The following is a 20,893-nucleotide window of genomic DNA, read 5'->3' on the forward strand; positions in this document are numbered from 1 at the left end:
ACTGTATTCCAAGTAAATGCTTCCGAAGTATTTACTTAGTAACTGTTCTCTACTATGCACTTCAGTACTACACAATATGTATCCTCCAATAGAAACACAAGAGCAGTCTAAACATTAAAATGCCACGTTCAAAGGGAAAACTTGCTTACTTCTTCCAAGCTGGCCTCACCTTAAGCATCTGTCTGCCTTTTATCTAATATAGACATTGGATCAAGACTCAGAATAGTTCACTTTCTGCCACTCTGCATTTTACCTCCCTACACACCTGGCTGATACCCAACACACGATTCATCAGTTTTCATCTCCTTTCTCTGTTCATTGAACCATCTCTCATGAAATCTGAATCCATAGTGACAACAGCGGATAGGCAGTCTGATTTCATTTTATGGAAATCTGCCTTCTGGTCATGCTGTCTTCAGGAAAGCAATGTGTTGAAACTGACAATGTCACAAACATACAACCACTGTCAAATGGAAGGGACCCTTACTATGACAATATTACGCCACTGTAAGAATAGCGATGCAGGGGAAAAGACCTCCAAGTGCAGCAAGAATAGTGCAGCTAACAAAGACACTGGTCTGACTATTGGCCAGTGGCAAATTTAATTTTAGCAAGCTATTTTTATCAGTAATAAAGGCCAGGAATAAATATATTGGCAACGTACCTACACACCACAGTTTGATGAGCCCGAATTCTTGTAGGTGTGTGGTTTATTGCAGGCTGTCACTCTTCAAACTCAACCCCAGAGAGTGAAGGACAGGACCTTAATAGTTTGCATAACAGAAAGGCAGTGTCTTAATAAGCATATTCTAGAGTAAGTGGACCTCAAGAGCCATCGCTTTCTGATGGTAACCTTTCCATTTTAAGTATTGGAGAAAATAACTTTAATAATTTTGTTGTTGTTGTTGTTGATCGTGGGGCTTGAACTCTGGGCCTGGGCAATGTCCCTCAACTCTTCAGCTCAAGGCTAGCGCTCTACCACTTAAGCTACAGTGCCACTTCTGGTTTTCTGGTGGTTTATTGGAGATAAGAGTCTCACGGACTTTCCTGCCCGGGCTGGCTTTGAACCACGATCCTCAGATCTCAGCCTCCTGAGTAGCTAGGATTACAGGCGTGAGCCATCAGAGCCCAGCTCAATAACTGCTTAATTATATAATAGGCTCTTTGTGTCTCTCTGATCTGAAGCTGTCGCAACAAATCAGACTTCTAGATACATAAGGTTATCCCACATCTCACAATTTCAACAACAGGTTTTTTTGGTATATATATATATATATATATATATATATATATATATATATATATATATATATATATATAAGAGTTGTCATTCAATAAAGCAGTTTGTGAGAACAATCCATCTTGATTAATGACAGCCCTTTCAACATTTTCACCCATCCTTCCCCAAGAACTCCCTACCCTCATTTTTCTTAATAGGATATACATTGAATTTTGACTGCATCCCACCCACCCACCCACCCCCGCCGGCTTCTTCTCTTCATTTGTCTCTGCATCTCAAGTCTTAAGTCTAAGTTAAGAGCAGAATAGAAAATTATAGCAGCTGATACAGTTGACTAAGGGTTGGGGATATTTGATTTAATTGCTGTTCATAATTTCATGTCTTAGATAGTCTTATTTACAGTATCATAATAGAAAGCAAGTTATCTCCTTCATTTGCATTTTGTAGCAAATCTCTGGAAGTTCCATCTCAGTAAGTATATGAAAAGGATAATATCTCAGAATACTGGCAGAGACCAAGGATTCAAATATTTTTAAGGCTGCTACTCTCCATATATTGGCCTTGTTGATCAGATTTTACTTCTTCCTGGATTAATTTGTAGTTCAGTCTCTCAAAATCACTTCTTGGATTTATTGAACTTTTGTAATACACAGACCCTGAATCTAACCACTAGATTCAGTGAAATATTCTGTCTTACATGTTGTGAGAAGGAGTGGGGGGTGGGTGAAAGATAAGAACAGAAGGAAAAGCCAGGTGTTGTGGCTCACACCTATAATCTGAGCTACTCAAGAGGCTGAGATCTGAGGATCGTGGTTCGAAGTCATCCTTGTTGTAAAGTCCATGAGTCTCCTCTCTCCAATTAACCACAAGAAAACCAAAAGTGGTCCTGTGACTCAAATGATAAAGTACTAGCCTTGAGCACAAAAGTTCAGAGACAGCACCCAAACCCTGAAATCAAACCCTAGAACAACACAAACAACAACAACAGCAACAAACACATATAGATTAAGTTAGGCAGTGACCAGAATTATTGAGACAAATAGAGCTGAGAAGGAAGCGTGAGTATCACGGGTGGCTAGTTGCAAAAGCGGGGATTCTCTGAGGAATTACTTGCAGAAAGGCATGACCAAGTGAGCCATGCAGGTGCTTGGGTGCAAAGAATTCCAAGCAGAGCAAACAGTGATGGAAGTTCCTGTGTCCCTGTGAGCATCAACCCTCAAAAGCAGCACTTCTCTGGGTCAAGTTAGGCATCTGGTCTTCCAATTTGTACTCCTCACATCCCATCATCCTAGATTATCAGACCCCATGAAGGCCCTCAGGAATCAACTAGAAGAAACCAAACAACTGCTGTCAGGCGAATCTCACTAGACAGCTACATATATGATCAATACACTTAATCTTAGTGGTCAGATAAAAGGAGAAGAGACTGGTAGGCAATCCATGTATCAAATTATCTGATTCTTTACCCTAGAAATCTTTTCCTAAGAACTACCCTAAAGAGTTAAAGTCATGTGTGAAGTCACGTATTTACAAAATGAAATTGATTAGTAAATTTTCATGACACAATGAGTGTTCTACTGCCTTTCTTCAAATGATAAGGAAACATATTCTAAATATATTATTAAACAGAAAAGTAGGTCATTGAACTACATTTATGAATAAATATGCACAGAGATTTTAGAAATTGCCAATAAAATATTAGCAACATTAAGTTCCTCAGCTGAGATTTACTGCATTGTCTTAATTTCTTACAATAAATATCTGATGTTTACATGTAATGTTTTCCCAAAACCAGTATTTCAGGAAAAATAGTAAATATAACATATGAAAATATGATGACACCCAAATATCTACCTTAACTATAAATCCCTTCAACAAACTGAAATATTCTGTTTAACAAACACACACACACACACACACCATTAGGATGAGTATAAGTCATAAATAAATTTTATCTATTCTACTCCATTCTAGCATGCAGAAATATATTTTTATTTTCCTAACATCCACGGGATTTTTAAGAAAAGCTCAATTTAAGAAAGCCCTATAAAGACAGCTTACTATAACTGCCTCCAGGATACTAAGTTACTTTAATTCTTCCAAACAAAAAGAAGGAAAAAAGAAAGAAGAAAGTAATTTCCAGGGACGTGTTCATACAGTGCCACCTTGCTCTGCTCTTGGCTGGGAGAGAAGCTCTATCTGGGGAAATAAGCAGGTGGTTCCTTTTTAAAGACTTTCTGTGGTTTAACGCTACTTTCTTAGATTAGGAGGTAGGAAAACAAAAGACAAGAAGATAAAGAAGAGCCACAGAACTGTGCCCAGCTGCTTTCCTAGGAGAATTGCGTGAGGTCCTCACTGAGTAAAATAATCATGAAATGTGGGCAGATGGTTGGAATGTCAATAACAGAAGGCAGTCTTCATTAAATTCAAAGGGGAAAGATTCAAGATGACATCAAACTAGATTGTCAAGGAAAGAGCCATTGGTCTGAAAAAGGATGGGATAAGCAGAACTTCCTAATGTTTGTTAACACATAAAGTTGGGGAGGTTGGGAGTTGGGGAAGGACTGAGGAATCCTAAGAAGTCAATAAGATAAAAATGCCCACGCACAGTGATGCTCACCAGGAGAGGTGTGAAAGAGCTAGCAAAGCCTTCCAGAGCTAATGGCCAGACCTAGCGAGGACAAACTCTAAGAAGGAGCCAAGAGTTGGTGGCTCACACCTTTGATCTTAGCTACTCAGGAGGATGAGACCTGAAAATCACAATGTGAAGCCAGTTGGGGCAGACAAATTGGAACAATGCTTGTCTCCAATGAACCAGCAAAAAGCTGAAAATAGAGTTATGACTCAAGTAGTAGAATGTCAGCCTTGAACACACACACATACAAAACAGCCAAGTGAGGGGGTGAGTTCAAGCCCCAGGACCGGCATGCATGTGCATACGCGTGCGCATGCACACACACACACACACACACACACACACACACACACACACACACACACCACCTTGAAGAAGGCACTATATTGTACAATGACCACACTGACCAAGGCAATCTAGACATTCAATGTAATTCCCATCAAAGCCCAAAGGTCTTTCACAGAAATAGAAAAATCAATCTAAAATTTCATATGAAATCATAAAAGACCTCAAGAAGCAAAAAATCCCAAGGAAAAAGCAAAGTTAGAGGTATCATAATACTGAACTTCAAATTATACTACAGAGCTATAGTGTCAAAAACATCATGGTACCAGCACAAAACAGAAAAACAAAAAACAACAAAACAGAACAGAAGACCCAGAAATAAAACCACACAGCCCCAGCCAACTAATTTTTGACAAGCAAGTGAAAAAAAATCCCACTGGAGATAAGATAGTCTCTTTAACAAGTAGTCCTGGCAAAATGTGGCAATCTGCACCTAAGAGGCTGAAAATTAATTCTAATCCTGCCCCCCCCGTACAAAAATCAGCTCCAATGTATCAATGATCAAATGTAGCACCTGAAACTTTAAAACAACAAAATAATGTAAGGAAAAAAAATAATGTAAGGAAACACAGTCAATTATTTTATGAAGAAAACTCCAGTTGCCCAGAAAATAAGAATAATATTTGACAAGTAGAACAGCCTCAAATTAAAAAGCTTCTGCACAGCCAAAGAAACAATTATCAGAACCAAGAGACAATAATTCATAGAACAGGAGAAAATACCTGCCAGCTATTCAACAGGTGAAGAATTCACATAGAGCTCAAAAAATTAAACAAAAATAGAACAGCTAACCCAATTAATAAATGGAAAAAAATTGAACAGACAGTTCTCAGAGGAAATACAGATGACTACTCAATCCATACAGAAATATTTAGCTTCCTAGATATAACATCTGTTGCCATTTAACTCCCTAAGTCCCTCATAGGAACAAAAAGCAGGAAACAGAAGTGCAGGAAGGCTAAGTAGTCTGCCCAGAAGTTCAACCTCTGTCTTTGGAATCCAGCCATTCTCACAATGAATCACCATGGGGCTGCTTTACATGCTTAACAATTATTGTGGAATTAGAGTAGGACTCATGCTGGTGACTCACACCTGTAATCCTAAATACTCAGGTAGCTGAGGTCTAAGGATTTTAGTTGGAAGCCAGCCTGGTAGCAAAGCCCATGAAACTCTTCTCTCCAATTAACCACCAAAAAGCCAGAAGTAGAGGTATGGCTCAAGTGGTAGAGCACTAGCCTTGAACAAAAACCTCAGGAATAGTACCCAAGTCCTGAGTTCAAACCCTAGTACCAGTACACACAAAAAGAAAAAAGAATTCTAATTACATGACATGTGTATATGTATGTGTGTGTGTGTGTATATATATATATATATATATATATATATATATAACTGTTTAATACATAGCTCTATATAGTTACATATAATACATAATATGGGCAGACATTAGTTATCAGTTAACAGGTATCCAGCTAATTAAATGTAATATTAATCACATTGCAAATTTAATCTGGTTAACTATTAAAACAACAGAAAGACCCATACCTCCTTAGCAATGATGGCCTGTCCCCCCCCAAAAAAAATACTGTATACTGTTAGAGAATTAAGATAGAGATGAAAACGGTCTGACCTCTGAGATTATTTTCTAGGATATCCAAGGGATCCAAGATCACACTGTGAGAATTGTTTTGGCCTCAAGCCTGGGCTGGATTTTCTCCGATCAGACTGCAGTGCATTCGGTGAATGACCCTCCCCAGGTGACTCTAAGTTCTCTTTACTTTCCTTAATTCCCATTGGCTTTGTTAAGAATTTCATCAAGGAAGCCCTGGCCCAGAAATAACACTGCTGTCCAATGTCCTCCTTGGGGCTGGTGTTGTAGCTCCTGTCTGGGATCCTTCTCCAGGGCACCTGTCATGGATTCACTGAAATGTCACCTACCCAGCCCCAGGCAGGACCTGTTACTACCCAATGGAGAGAGCTTTGCTTCTACCTCAGCTTCATTTTACTGCAATGCCCTGGTTCCTTAGGAGTTTGTAATGCATTGGCCTCCTCTGTTTTCATTCCCCAGCCCGGTAATAGCATCTGCCCTGCAGTGACTGGTCAGCTCAAAGACTCCATTCTTTAAGGGTAGCTTCAGTTCTTTCAAAGACAACTTATTTTTCTGAGCTCTGGATTCGGAAACAATAACTTTATAAGCTTTCATTCTTGCTTCCTGGCACCTGGCTCTTGTTTGAGCTGCTATATTTGCTTTTTTAATTACTCTCAGGTAATAAATTAACACTGTCTAATGGGACTGTGGATGCTATTTTCTTTGTACTTCTCTGCTATAGATGATCTCTTTCTGTGTGTGTCTCTGTCTCTTTTCCTCTCCCTCTGTCTCTTTCTCATCCTAGCACTAGTAAAATTTGACTGCAGGTCTTCACAATTCCTCAGGAGATGTTTACCTCTGAGCCACACCTTCAGCCCTTCTTTTGCACTATCTTCTCTTTTTTGAGGTAAGATCTTGCCCTGCCTGGACATACACCTGAGCTGTGATCTGCCTATTCTGTAGTAGCAAGGATGACAGGTGCATACCAGCATGTTCATATCCATCTCTGTTGAAATGTAGTCTCGCAAAGTTTTCTTCCCTAAATGACACGGAACCAAAATCTTCTTGGTCCCAAGTCTCCCACAGAACTAGGATTATAGGCATGAGGTACAGACACCCAGGTTCATTACATTCTTATAGATACAACATTCAAGTGTTTCTCTATAGATTAATCGCTAATAATAATAATAATAATAAAGGGTTGATGCATATGACACACAGTTCTGGGTTTTACACATGCATTATGCTGTCAATTATCTGTGCTACTCACAGCAACAAATGCAGTGATACTTCCTTTAAGATCTACCATATGGGCATGTACTTTTGTTTCCTACAACTTGTATGTTTTTATGACATTGATTTGATCTTCACAGCCCAAATGGAAGATTTCAGATCTTTTTTTTCCTGTGTGTCTCATTTCCTGCATTTCTCCTGAGATACTGTTCATCTTAGGGCTAGAAAACATGGACCCCCCCCCCACATATACACATAACCCTAGCTTTTTAACCAAAGATCTCAATTAACAGAATGTTTTCTGAGACACAACTGCATCTGTCATCAGCCAACAGGGAGTTGAATGAACCGGTTGCCTTCATGAAGTTCAATAAAACATTTGTTGGGGAATGTTTTCCTGCAGATGGAATGCAGAATGGATTGTTTCATTAAAAACAAAAAGATTTAATCTCCGAGAATAACCAGAAAACAGAGTGCTTGAAGTAGCTACATAACACACTTATCATTACCACCGAAGGGGCTTTCCACCCTTTGCACAAAATCTGAGCTGCTCATTTCTATGTGGAAGCAAAAGCATTGACTGATGGCAAAAGGAAAGAAGGGATTGGAGTTATTGTTTAATTGGCTGCAAGCTGGAGACTTGCTTTTTCTCTTCTGTTCCCACTGTGCTGTTTCCGTCAGGCCTGAGGGGATCATTGCAGCAGACTTAATCTCCAGTGTTCTCTGCTTCTCTCCACCAGACCACAATCAGCTGTCCACCTCATGCTGGCCGCTTTGCTGGCTGGATCTCCCCCTTTCCCCTGTTCTGTAAAAGGGAGCTGTGGTCTATGTGGCCTCTTGGCTACAGGGGAAGCCTCAACTTCATTTAGATCCAGATGATGCACCCCAAAGCAAGGGCTGTAGAGTGTTGTTAACACGGAAGGGAGGTAAAGAGGGCAGGAGCCGCATATTAAGTGGCATTGTCACATTTAACTGAATCATTTTATTATGAATACATTGTGAGCCGCCACTCAGAGCCGCGGGTGTAAAATAGGCTGGCAAAAAAACAAAAATGGATCTCTGCTAATTACATTTCATGCATATTTCAGAACTCTCCACAGGGATACAGGAGGATCACGTTCATAAATGGGAACTTTACAACCAGCTTCATTTGCATTTGGCTCAAGATCCAAACAATGGTGGGTAACACAGATAAGTTCATTTACATGAGGTGCTGTGTGTTTGGGTTAGATAGAACTAATTGTAATTCCTTATACTTCTATTGTCACACTTACAACGAACATCCACCTGGACACACCACACTACCACTGAAAGCATCCATGCTACTGTTAAATCCTCCTCACCTTTGTGTTTTCTGGATTCTTCCTTGGCTTTATGTTAGGCTGAGTGGAGGAAATGAGACTCCAAACTTGAGGATGTATTAGGACAGTGACTCAAAGGAAGGCAGCATTACCTGCTTCGAGAGTGAGCTGTAAAGGACACACGTGACGGCTTTGGCGTGGCTTCTCACCCTCTTACTGGCTTCGCTTTTCATGGTCAGCAAAGCTAGCTGGTTATTAAATGAGATGAAAAGTCTTCCATGGGCCTCATCAAAGTGGAAAAGGCATCGGAAGTCTTGACTCTTGGGAAAAGGACAAGCAATCCTCTGGATGGACAGCTGGTAATGAATATCCCAGAGTCTCAAAACCTGAAAGAGAAGGAAGGTCAGTAACCCTAATTATTGTTTTAGCCAGTATTTTTCTTAGTTAACCCTTGACCCCAGCTTCTGCATCCACAGTGCCATCGTTGGCTCAGAGTACTATCATATTGCATGCTATGTTACCTGCTTAAAACTATACCCTCAACTGTAAGGGTCCCAGAGGAAGCACTGGGTTTTTGTTTGTTTGTTATTTTATTGTAAAGATGCTGTACAGAGGGGTTACCGTTACATGAGTAAGGTAATGAGTACCTTGTCGAGCATTGTTACCCCCTCTTTTGTTGTTCTCCCACTATCCCTACCCTCCCCCACCTCTCCCACTTCACCCCCCCCCCAAAGTTGTAAAGTTCATTTCCAATATACTGTCTTGTGAGTATCATTGTTGCAATGGGTCATCCTGTGTCCTTGTTTCAGCATTTTGTTATTCCCCTCCCCTTCCCCAAATTAGACAAAGGAATATACAAGATGCAGGGTATCAAAAGCACTGTTTTTATCCCAGTATGTAGAATAGGGCTTAGCAAGTGGCATGTGTTTGTGGTAACCAAAGGTGCCCATCTCTAAACCACCAGGACCTGTGTATGTTTGTTATCTCACAAAGCAAAAATAATTTTAGCCGAGTGCCAATGGCTTATACCTGTAATCCTACTATTTGGGCTGAGATTTGCAGATAGCTGTTCAAAGCCAGACCCAGTAAGAAAGTACTCCTATCTTCAAATTAACTACCAAAAGAGCCAGAAGTGGAGCTGTGGCTCAAGTGGTAGAGTTTTAACTTCAAACAAAAAAAAAAGCTCGGGGACAATGTCTAAGCCCTGAGTTCAAGCCCTAGGATGGCACAAAATATATATAATAATTTTAGAGATGTGATTAAACTAAGAATTTGAAAAGGATATTTTCCTGGATTAATTCAGTGAGTTCAATGTGATAGCAAGAGCATTCTTTAAATAGACATCTTTTATAGAATGAAAAATTTGTTGTGATATATATAGGGAAAGAATACTGAACAAATTCACATCCTCCACCATATTTTTATTCTTCCCTTCCGTTCTTGCACCCATTTTCAATTAGCAATTGTTGAGTTTTATTATGCTCTATTTATGTGTGTGTGTGTGCATGTGCGCATATCCATCCTCCTTTGGTCCTCTTTGGAGTTGGGTGAAGAAAAGGAAGCAGGAAAAGACACAGGAGTAATGCACTATCAGGACGCTTCCTAGTGTTGCTGGATATGAAGAAATTCAAATCCAAGTTTGACAGAAATGGTGGGAAAGTGATTCCTCTAGAATGGAGTAGAGTTCTTCCAATGACTTAAGTCTTGCTAAGCAGTGAACATAGCATGCTTAGAATCAGAATTTTAAGTAGTGAACATAGCATGCTTAGAATCAGAGCATGCTCTCCTCATTCCTGTGAGAATGAATCACACCACGTGTCCTGGGCAACAAACAGAAAGAGCAGCTTTGTGGGTGCAAGTGGGGTGATGGTGGGGGGCTCCCAGTAGTGGTGTAGGTAGAAATAACACAGGTTAATGAGAAGAAAATAACCAATATGCTTTCAACATGATTTCCTGCTTCTAATCTCTCTCTACCCACTACCAGCAGGGTGCCTCTGAGCTTTTAATTTGATATCTATTTCACACAGTATTATGAGAATTCAATTAGAGCCCCTGATGATGTATAATAAATACTTTTGAAGTTGTTAAATGCTGTATCTCATTTGGGGGGGGGGGTCGTCCCGTCATGGGGCCTGAACTCTGGGCCTGGGCGCTGTCCCTCAGCTCTTCAGCTCAAGGCTAAGGCTCTACCACTTGAGCCACAGCGCCACTTCTGGCTTTTTCTTTTTACTTTATGTGGTGCTGAGGAATTGAACCCAGGGCCTCATGCATGCAAGGCAAACGCTCTACCTCCGAGCCACCTTCCCAGCCCTTTATCTCATTTTTTTAACTATATATATGGTCATGGGGCTTGAACTTAGGGCCTGGATGCTGTCCCTTAGCTTTTTTAGTCAAGGCTACTGCTCTCCCACTTTGAGCGATAGCACCACTTCCAGTTTTCTGGTGTTTAATTGAAGATAAGAGTCTCATGGACTTTCCTACTCTGGGCTGGCTTTGAACCATGATCCTCAGTTCTCAGCTTTCTGCGTAGCTAGGATTACAAGCAAGAGCCACCAGCACCCAGCTTAAAATACTATATATTTATTTAGCTCGTCAATGAAAAGACTAGCTGAGATAAATCTAAGAATAGAACACCTCTATAGAAAATCTACCTTCCTCCTGCATAGATATTTACCAAATTACAGATCTCACATCATTTTATATGAATCATATGAAACTATATGAAGTATTACAAGACTTTTCACATCTTACAGAAGTAATTGTATCTGATGTATAGATTAACCTATCTACCAACCCTTATAACAAGGTTGAACAGACTTAGTCAATTGCTATCAGATAAACAGGATTACAAATTGCTCAAACATATATTTATAAAGAAAAATGGGGCTTGGGACAAGAATATTTTATGAAAGACTCATTCATGTTCTTTATAATTGATAAAAATTTCTCATTTAAAATGTGCTGGAAGCTCTCCAAGAAATGTTTATTCATAAAAATACAGATCCTTAAGAATTAAGTCATAAATATATTTCAATGTGTTATCGATATAAATAGATTTGAGTGATATTTTGAATATTATAGTCATAAGATTATGCCCATCTGGATGATGAGAATCATGATACTAGAATGGGTATGTCATTATTGTGGAAAATAGTGTCTTAGTTTATATAGACCCATTCTGAGAGACAGAAACTACTGCACAACAGAATAATAATGCTTGATGGTATCATGAGTAAGTATAGATTAACAATGACTCAACAGTATTAATAGATTGTAGTTTCCTCAGAATTATTTGTTCAAATAATTTAAGTGGTCTCTAATATTTCATTTCATTTAGTCATACTAACTAAATAAAAAATTAAAAACAGATTAAGTATAACTTCTATAATCTACAAGAGGTGAGTTCTTCAGCAATTGAAACTAGAATTGGTGTTAAGTGGAATGTATATAATCATGGACTTTCCTTAAAATTAATTTTCTGCTTCTTCTTATGAACCTTATGCTATTAATAATCTCATTAAGCCTAACTTCCACCTTTAATTCTTTATTTTTCCCTCTGTTTAGAATCAAGCAACAGTTTGATACACTTTCACCAGTTTATAAACCCTTATTCTAGCATAAGTCTAGAAATTAGGTGATGTCGTTACTTCTAAGACATTTTTTTTAATTTTATTTTATTTTATTTGTGAACATACTGTACAGAGGGGTTACAATTGCATGGGCAGGATAATGCGTACATTACTTCTAAGACATTTTACATGTTCCCTGTGTTCTCATATTCTATACCAAGGCTTCCTAAACTTGACATTAAACAAAAATACCTACAGTGCTACAGAAATTACCTTTTATTGGGTGCTTTTGTTAGGCCAATTAAATCTGAGTCTCTGAGGATAAAATTCATCCATTGTGATTTTTCAAACATTTTCCCCCAGGTCTTTCCTTTGTATCATGCTTTAAGGGCTCTACTTGATTTGAAGGTCAGTGATAATTACCTTGAACAAGAAATTTATCCCCTTAATCAGTAATATCATTTGGCTTGGCTTTAAACCAGATACCTATACTCACTTCTCCTAGACACTTTCTAGCGTTCTCATCACACAAAAGAATTCACATTAATTCAATCTTATCAAGCAAGTCCTTTGAAAAAATTGCCATTTAATGTCTTATTATTCTTTGAGAATCACAAGATCGCCACTTACATTTAAGTTAACTTAAAAAATTGAATTATGTGACAATTTAGAAAAATAACAGATCTAGAAAGACCTCGAAGTCAAAGCAGACACTCTGAAAACATTACAGGATCGGGCTGAAATTTTCTGAACAGAGACCCAGAAACACAACAAATCAAAGAAAGGTTGGACAAATGGGATTGCATGAAGTTTCAGAGCTTCTGCATGGCAAAGGACATAGCTAGAAAGATCAATAGAAAGCCCACAGATTGGGAGAAGATCTTCACTAGCCATACAACAGACAAGGGTCTCATATCTAAATATACTTGGAACTCAAAAAATTAAATCCCCCAACAACAAATCCTCAAAGAAACAACTGTCCAATAAATAAGTGGGCTAAAGACTTGAGGAGAAACTTCTCTGAAGAAGAAAGAAGGACGGCCAATAGACACATGAAGAAATGCTCAACCTCCCTAGCCATAAAAGAAATGCAAATCAAAACAACATTGAGATACCACCTCACTCCAGTTAGAATGGCTAAAATCAAGAACTCTAACAACAACAGATGCTGGAGGGGATGTGGACAGAAGGGAACCTTACTTCATTGTTGGTGGGAATGTAAACTTGTTCAACCACTTTGGAAACAGTATGGAGGTTCCTCAAAAGACTTCACATAGAACTCCCCTATGACCCAGAAATCCCACTTTTGGGCATTTACCCAAATGTTTACAAACAAGACCACACTAAAGCTACCAGCACAACTATGTTTATTGCAGCATTATTTACCATAGCTAAGATATGGAACCAACCCAGATGCCCCTCAGTAGATGAATGGATCAAGAAAATGTGGTATATATACACAATGGAATTCTATGCCTCCATCAGAAAGAATGACATTGCCCCATTTGTTAGGAAATGGAAAAACTTGGAAAAAATCATATTAAGTGAAGTAAGCCAGGCCCAAAGAAACATAGGTCCCATGGTTTCCCTTATTTGCAATATCTAGTATATGTATGAGTCAAGTGGAAAAGGTCAGATAATGTGATGTTAGGAAAATGAACCCTTAGATATGTATTTTAATGTTTTTTCTTTCATGCATTTGTTTCTAACGCATTTATAAGATTATTTCTTTGTTGCTTTGTATGTCCCTCCCCCACAGTATAACCCCTGCTTTCACTATATTTGATGTCAGTATAACTTGTGGAGGAGATGGGGAAAATCAAGTTGATTAAGGATACAGGTGGACCTGTTGCAACAATGAGAAGTACAAGTTGTCATGTCGAAAACGAGCTTTACAACTTTGGTGCGGGGGGGGGGGAAGGGGGGCGGGGGGAGGAGATGCTGGGAAGGGTAAACAAAGGAGGAGGCTGCAATGCTTGATAAGAAATGTATGCATTATCCTGCCCATGTAATTGTAACCCCTCTGAACAGTATGTTCACACAAAAAAATAATAATAAATAAAAGAAAAAAAGAAAAATAACAGATCTACTATTTCCATTCCAAATATTCTAGAGATGTGTTCTTTCTTAATATTAAAAAAAAGACTGATAAATTCGTAATGTTAAAATTACAATGGAATATTTGGTACTTTTAAATTGGTATCATTGGCAGGGTGCTTGTGACTCATGCCTGTAAATCCTACCCACCCAGGAGGCTGAGATCTGGGGTTGAGATTTGAAGTCAACTCAGGTAGGAAAGTCAGGGATATTCTCATCTCCAATTAACCAACAAAAAGTTGAAAGTGGAGTTGTGGCTCAAGTAGTAGAGTACCAGCCTTGAGCAAAAATGCTCAGGGAGAGCACCCAGGACCTCAGTTTAACCCCCAGAACCAGCACACACAAAATACTGTTGTAGAATATATATATATGTGTGTGAGTATATATATATAAAACAAAATGTATGCATATATTATATATAATATTTTCTACAAGTTTCTGTATCTATGTCTACTTATGTGAGATCTAAGGACCTGTGGTTTCCATACCAACTCAGATTCAGTCAGGCTCATATAGAGAATCTCTTTGGGTCTCATTTCACCTTCACTTTTACATTAGCAGTAATAAGCTTAAATTTTTATGTTATGGTAAGACATAGCATTCTGCATAATGATGATGATGACATTGTTCTTCATACTCATTGTCTTGTTTCATTGTTACCTTTTCTTAATACAGGATTGTGGGCAAATACTATCTTATATATGTAAGATCTAGAAACCAGTGTTTTAAGACTTCAGACTCCTTGAATCCTGTTTTAAAGGACTAAAATAGAATTTGTCAGTTCAGGAATGTGATTTTATCTGTCCATTTCACCTCTCTGCTGAAGAGGCCCCTTTTTGCTCTGAAAATCAGTCTAGAATGGGGTGAAATTGCCCAGTCCATTCTCTCAATATTCTAAGATGACAGGAATTCAAATGCTTTCACGAAGGTACACAGTGCGAACTCTATTCAGATGTAAGAGAATGACACCTGCATGCTGGCCCTGATGAGAATCCCCACATCCCTTCCAAACATCAAGACCACCACTGCAATTCACAGATCATGACAAAATCTTTGTAAACAAATAATTCTTTTCTTTGGAACTACCAATATTACATTCACAAGTGTGTAAACTTATGGAGAGGTAAGTATATGGATGGCTAGATGGATGGATGTGCGGATGGCTAGATGGATGGATGGATGGATAAAAGAATGGATGGATGGATGGATGGATGGATGGATGGATGGATGGATGGATAAAAGAATGGATGGATAAATGGATGGATGGATGGATAACCTTTTTTTCTGTTCAATGAAAAAGATGGACCAGCCTTATTTACCTACTTGCAATTTAATTCCAAGTATGGTGATTAGAAACAAAAGTTGTTACATTTCCTAATACTGTCAAAAAAGTGAAGAAATAGAAAATGGACTCAAATGATCTGATTGAAAGGAGGCTTGTTCAGTTTCATCAGACATTTGTAACATTCTGTAACAAAACCGGAAAGAGACGAGGTGGGGCTTGAATGTGAGTTCTTGGGGGATTTTGAAAACTGCATTACCTTAGCACAGTCCTTTAGGAATAATCCACAAAAATGCATGGTCCTCGCGCAGATAATAGGTAAACAGGGCCAGGCTGGTAGCTCACACCTGTAATTCTATCTATTCAAGAGGCTGGGATCTGAGGGTCATGATTCAAAGCCAGCCTGGGCAGGAAAGTCTACGAGACTCTTATCTCCAATTAACCACCAGAAAACTGGAAGGAGCACTGTAGCTCAAATAGTAGAGCACTAGCCTTGAGCTGAAGAGCTAAGGGACTGGGGCTTGAATATACCCTTATGGATTATACCTTTATGTTGCATTTGTTAAGAATTTAAGCCCTCCAAAATCCTCAAGAGCATAATCAGTGAAAACAAAGGCAATGTTTTTTGACATGATACATACCTGCAGACTTTTTCTTTTTGTTGTTGTTGTTAAACTTTTTTTATTGTGAAAATACTGTACAGAGGGGTTACAATTACATGGGCAAGATAATGAGTACATTTCTTTCTGCAGACTTTTTCTAGGGAATATGTCAGCTAATTTTTTTTCTTAAAATCATATAATAGTTTTTATTCTTTAACAACTTGCCCCTCAGGAATGAAGTAAAACTTAAAATGAGTGAAATTAAAATTGTTTACTGTGCTATTCATCTTTAAAAGTTACCTTAATGATTATCTTCTCACTCTCTGTCACACACACACCCACATACACAATCTATCTTTCTCCCTATCTCAATATCTCTCAATATTCATTTCGCTCTGTCCATCTTTCCCGCTGTCTTACAAAAATCTATTAGGGCTGGGAAGGTGGCTCAGTGGTAGAATGCTTGCTTGCATACATGAGGCCCTGGGTTCGATTCCTCAGCACCACATAAGCAGAAAAGGCCAGAAGTGGCGCTGTGGCTCAAGTGCTAGAGTGCTAGCCTTGAGCTGAAGAGCTGAAGGACAGCGCCCAGGCCCAGAGTTCAGGCCCCACAACTGACAAAACAATAAATAAATAAAGTAAAGTAAAATCTATCTATTAGTATATCTCTCAGTATATCTAGCAGAGGATTCCCAATAGTTCAATACCTATGTACATATGACCATATAAGATGATGCAAAGTGAAATGAACCCCAAGATATGTAAACAGGAAGTTTTTCTTTGTTGTTGTTTTTAATGTACTATGTAAAGTTATTTCTTTTTCTTTTCATTTTTTTTCTTTTTCACCCCTAAGGTGTATGCCTTGTTGTCACTGTATTTGATTTTGGTACCCTGTGTATTTTATATACATTTATCTGAGTTAAGTAAGGGAAGAGGAACAACAAAATGGTGAGAAAAATGACAAAGGTTGAACCAATGCAACATGACACTCACAAGACAATAGAAATGAACTCTATAACTGGAGGGGGAGGGGATGGAGGATAGAAAGTAGGAGAAAAATGAGGAAGGGAGTAACCATGTTCAACAAGAAATGTACTCACTGCCTTACTTATGTAACTATAAAATTAAATTTTAAAAAATCTATCTACAATATAGCATCAATCTATGTCTATCTTTCTCTGTCTCTCTGTCTTTCTCCTTCCTCTGTCTCTTTCCTTCTCTCTCTCTCAATCTATCATCTGTCTATTATCTCTCTCACCCTCTCTTCTAGTTATTTTCAACAAAAGTGAGAAAAGACACACAACTCTATGACTTAGTTTGCTATTATCTGCTGGTTGTATGCTCTATCCTTAACAACTTGAAACAACCAAAATACTACTTACCACATCATACTACTCAGGCCAAACCTGGCAAGCAATGTAACTAATGTCAACATTTTATTTCAGACTCCTGGTTGTTTCCGAAATGTAAGATTATTTGATGAGTTTCCAATTTTCAATTATTCTGATTGTTTTGTCATTATCACTCTTCACTTAGCGTTGAAAGTGGTAACTAACATTTTCCTATCTCTAAAGCCAAGTTTCTCCTCACTCTGCTGTTCAAAGATCAGTTTCCCTTTTGAACTGAAGTTTTAATTTAAAATGCTTTTCACTCAAGATTTATGCTACCCACAACTTTGAAAGAAATGACAATAGCTAGAACAAGAAAGTGTGATTCGATGATCACTGAAAGCAAGATCTTGCAAGAGGACTTCTTGCTTCAAAGAGAAAGCTCTGAGACATAGTTTCTCTTGCCTGGTGGGGCTTTCAGGGAGAGATGCTAGCTCCATGCATCCAAAAGAAGTAAGGAAAAGAGAAAAGGAAACATGCGGGGGCTGGGAAGGTGGCTCAGTGGTAGACCGCTGCCTTGCATGCTTGAGACCCTGGGTTCGATTCCTCAGCACCACATAAGCAGAAAAAAAAAAGCCAGAAGTGGTGCTGTGGCTCCAGTGGTAGAGTGCTAGCCTTGAGCTGAAGAGCTGAGGGACAGCACCCAGGCCCAGAGTTCAGGCCCCACAACTGGACCCAAAAAAAAAAAAAGAAAAGGAAACATGCCTAAGATAGAGACAGTAAACAGTAGACATAAATGAAGAGATCACAGGAAGACTCTGAGTGGGGTCAAGTGGCAAGGAATCAGGCAGCCACACTGCTGCCTGAACATCTAAGGGCCAGGCAGGAGCCCAAGTAAGTCATTTTCCCCTTTTTCTCAGTGCAGAAACAATCAGTTATCTCCTCTGGAGGAAAGCATCTCATTTAGTTCCTCAACATGCCTTGAGATCGCTAATTGTAAAAAAACGTGATGGCAATAAACATAACCAAGCATCAAAAAAGGAAACAAGTTAATCAGAGGTAGAATAGCCAGAATTACACATATCCGGGTTATATCATCAAGGACTCCACATATTGGAATTATTGAACAAGAATATATAATTTTGATAGGCTGGAGGTATGGCTCACACCTGTCATTCCAGCTACTCAGGAGGCTGAGACATGGAGAATCACAGATCAGGTATGAAAGTCTTCAAGACTCAGAGGAAGAAGCACTGGGCACTTAGACACACACGTTAAATTGTAACCCCCTTTATAACCTTTTGAAGTTCAGAGAAAAAAAATTAATTAAATTTACAAATATAAAAGTATCTCCAAAAGATTTTTGTTTAGAGAAAGATAAAAAAATGCATTTTGTGTGATACTGCTTCCAGATAAACTGATAAGTATTTGTACACATAAACAGGTTAATATAGCATAACACCATGTTCACATTATTATTAATATTAACATTATTATTAACATTAAAATAATGCATGAAGTGGAATGCTGCAACATATTCACTTAATGCAAATGTTGGCAATTGTTATTTCTTGGAGAAAAATTGATTTGAAGGAGAAATGAGAAAAGGACATATTTGCTCTACATGCCTTTCCTTGCTTGCAATTTTTACCAAAGAGAATTAACTCATTAATTTGTGCAAGTTAAGTTCCTCTAATTGATGAATAGCTAGGAGTTGGAGAGAGTAGTATAAAGAAAAGAGAAATAGATAAGTTGTAGTCACAGACACAGTCACCTGTTTTCTCTGCCAATTTTAGTTCTGGAAGACAGATGCCAGGCTCTGGGGGGGGGGGGGGAATCAGAGCTCAAAGTATTAACTTACAAACGAATCCAATTCTGGTGGCCAGATCAGGATTAGTAGCCCTGGAGAGAACAGTTATGCACACTAGAAAAGCTGGATTCAGCTCAATGTTGGCCCCCAATTGAGAAATTTTCTCCAAGGCCCTGAAAATCCTTTTTCTCCCTTGGTAGTTCCTCCTCCAAATGACCAAATTACTGGCTCCCAGCAGGGCCTTGCTAGACTGACTGCTGTTTTCAGAAAAACTAGTTTGGAGGCCAAAGCAAAGAGCAACTGGGCTATTATGTTGTTTGATGCCAGATTCTAAAGGAATAAAATTATTATTCAGTCATCACTGGGAAGCATCAACTGTACAATCTTTAACAGAACTTAAGCCTCAGATCATTTTCGGAGGAAATTATTGAGATCTTTCTCTGGTTTGTAAACCATCTCATCAGCCAAAACGTGATTCGATCAAAGGCTCTTTGGAAAACAAGAAGAAGAAGAAGAAAAAGATGCTTTTTCATTCTCCCTATTTTCTGGCTGAGCTCCAGTTCTATAAAATATCCAGAAAGAATTTTATGACAATCAGCAGAACGGTAGCAGAAAGCATTGTTGTTTGCTTCAGACATAAGAATTGAGATTATCATCCATTTATCAAGATGGCATGGACTCGTAATAATGTGATCAACAGTATGACAATCTTTATTATGATATAATGGCTTAAAACTCAAAATAAAGACTGATGGGTAAAACTGCCCTTGAAAGTATCTAGGCTTAATATTAAGGAAAGTTGTACATAATCATTTATAACTCTCAGGACTTGCTTTTCTTGCTTTAAAAGTTATTTAAAAAAACCTGTCCAAGGTAATAATGATACAATATCAGGTGTTTGTATTATGCTCGTTTTTGATAAGGACCTACTCACTTCACATATTGATGATCATGTATGTACAAAAATCAAACAAAGAGGCAGCCCATAACTTGTGAATGTGGTCATTTACTTAACAGCTATACTATTTCACAGATTATCTTCAGCATGTGTTAAACATGGATGCTTTTAATACACCAATAGTTTTTAGGTCTAGGGAACACAGAAATGATTGCAGGAAAAAAATCTTCGTGCTCAAGCAACCAAAATCTAATGAAAGAGACAATGCACTTCTACATTGCTTGAGCCAACAAATCCGACTGGGTTAAGATCAGTCATTCAAGTTAGAAAATAGTGTTAAGAGACCTCAAAAAGTAGAACAACTAAAGAGGATATCATATACCATTTCCTTCAGAGATTCTTTGCCCTGTAGGAGCCCCACAATTTGTCTTCACTTCAAGGTGTCAAGAAGTGATCACCAAATGACCAGGTGTTCAGAACTGAAGTAGACACCAAGACACAAGCTACAAAGTCACCAACCTCCTTAAGGAAGCCGGAGTGACACAAGCGGTAATGAAGAACACTCGACTGCAATGGAATTGCATAGAAAGAAACGCCTAATAGAAGCAAGATCCTCTCCCAAGACTGGAAGACACGTAGGCCTCTGTCAGGTAGGGCAAGTCAGGGAACTGGAGGCAGGAGAAACTGGATGGTGGGAACAGCCCATCACAGGGCAACATTACATGAGTGAAAGGAAACCAAGGAAGGAAATAGCCTGGTAAATCAAAGGAAGGCTTTGCATGCAAGTTGAGGATTTGGGTTGATAATTCAAAGGATGGCAGAGATCAGGGACTGGACAGTTCTTCCAGCAGGCTACCTAGCTAGTAAAAATGGATGGCAGCTGGGAGACAAACATTTTAGGAAATATTTACAATATGTGGGGGTGGGAGAGACAAGAGTTTTAATTAGATGGACAGGTGAAATTA

The 20,893-nt window shown here is 38.7% G+C and overlaps 1 protein-coding gene across 1 annotated transcript in view; it reads right to left on the minus strand.

Moving 5' to 3' along the window:
• Wdr49 (WD repeat domain 49) overlaps positions 1 to 20,893 on the minus strand; it is a 113,883-nt gene that overhangs the window by 51,944 nt on the left and 41,046 nt on the right. The window contains exon 9 of the mRNA XM_013016147.1: positions 8,495 to 8,728. Coding sequence (XP_012871601.1) covers positions 8,495 to 8,728 — 234 coding nt within the window. The remainder of the gene's footprint in view (positions 1 to 8,494; positions 8,729 to 20,893) is intronic.

Source organism: Dipodomys ordii, unplaced genomic scaffold (genome assembly GCF_000151885.1).
Source record: "Dipodomys ordii isolate 6190 unplaced genomic scaffold, Dord_2.0 Scaffold30, whole genome shotgun sequence".
NCBI classification, from domain to species: domain Eukaryota; kingdom Metazoa; phylum Chordata; class Mammalia; order Rodentia; family Heteromyidae; genus Dipodomys; species Dipodomys ordii.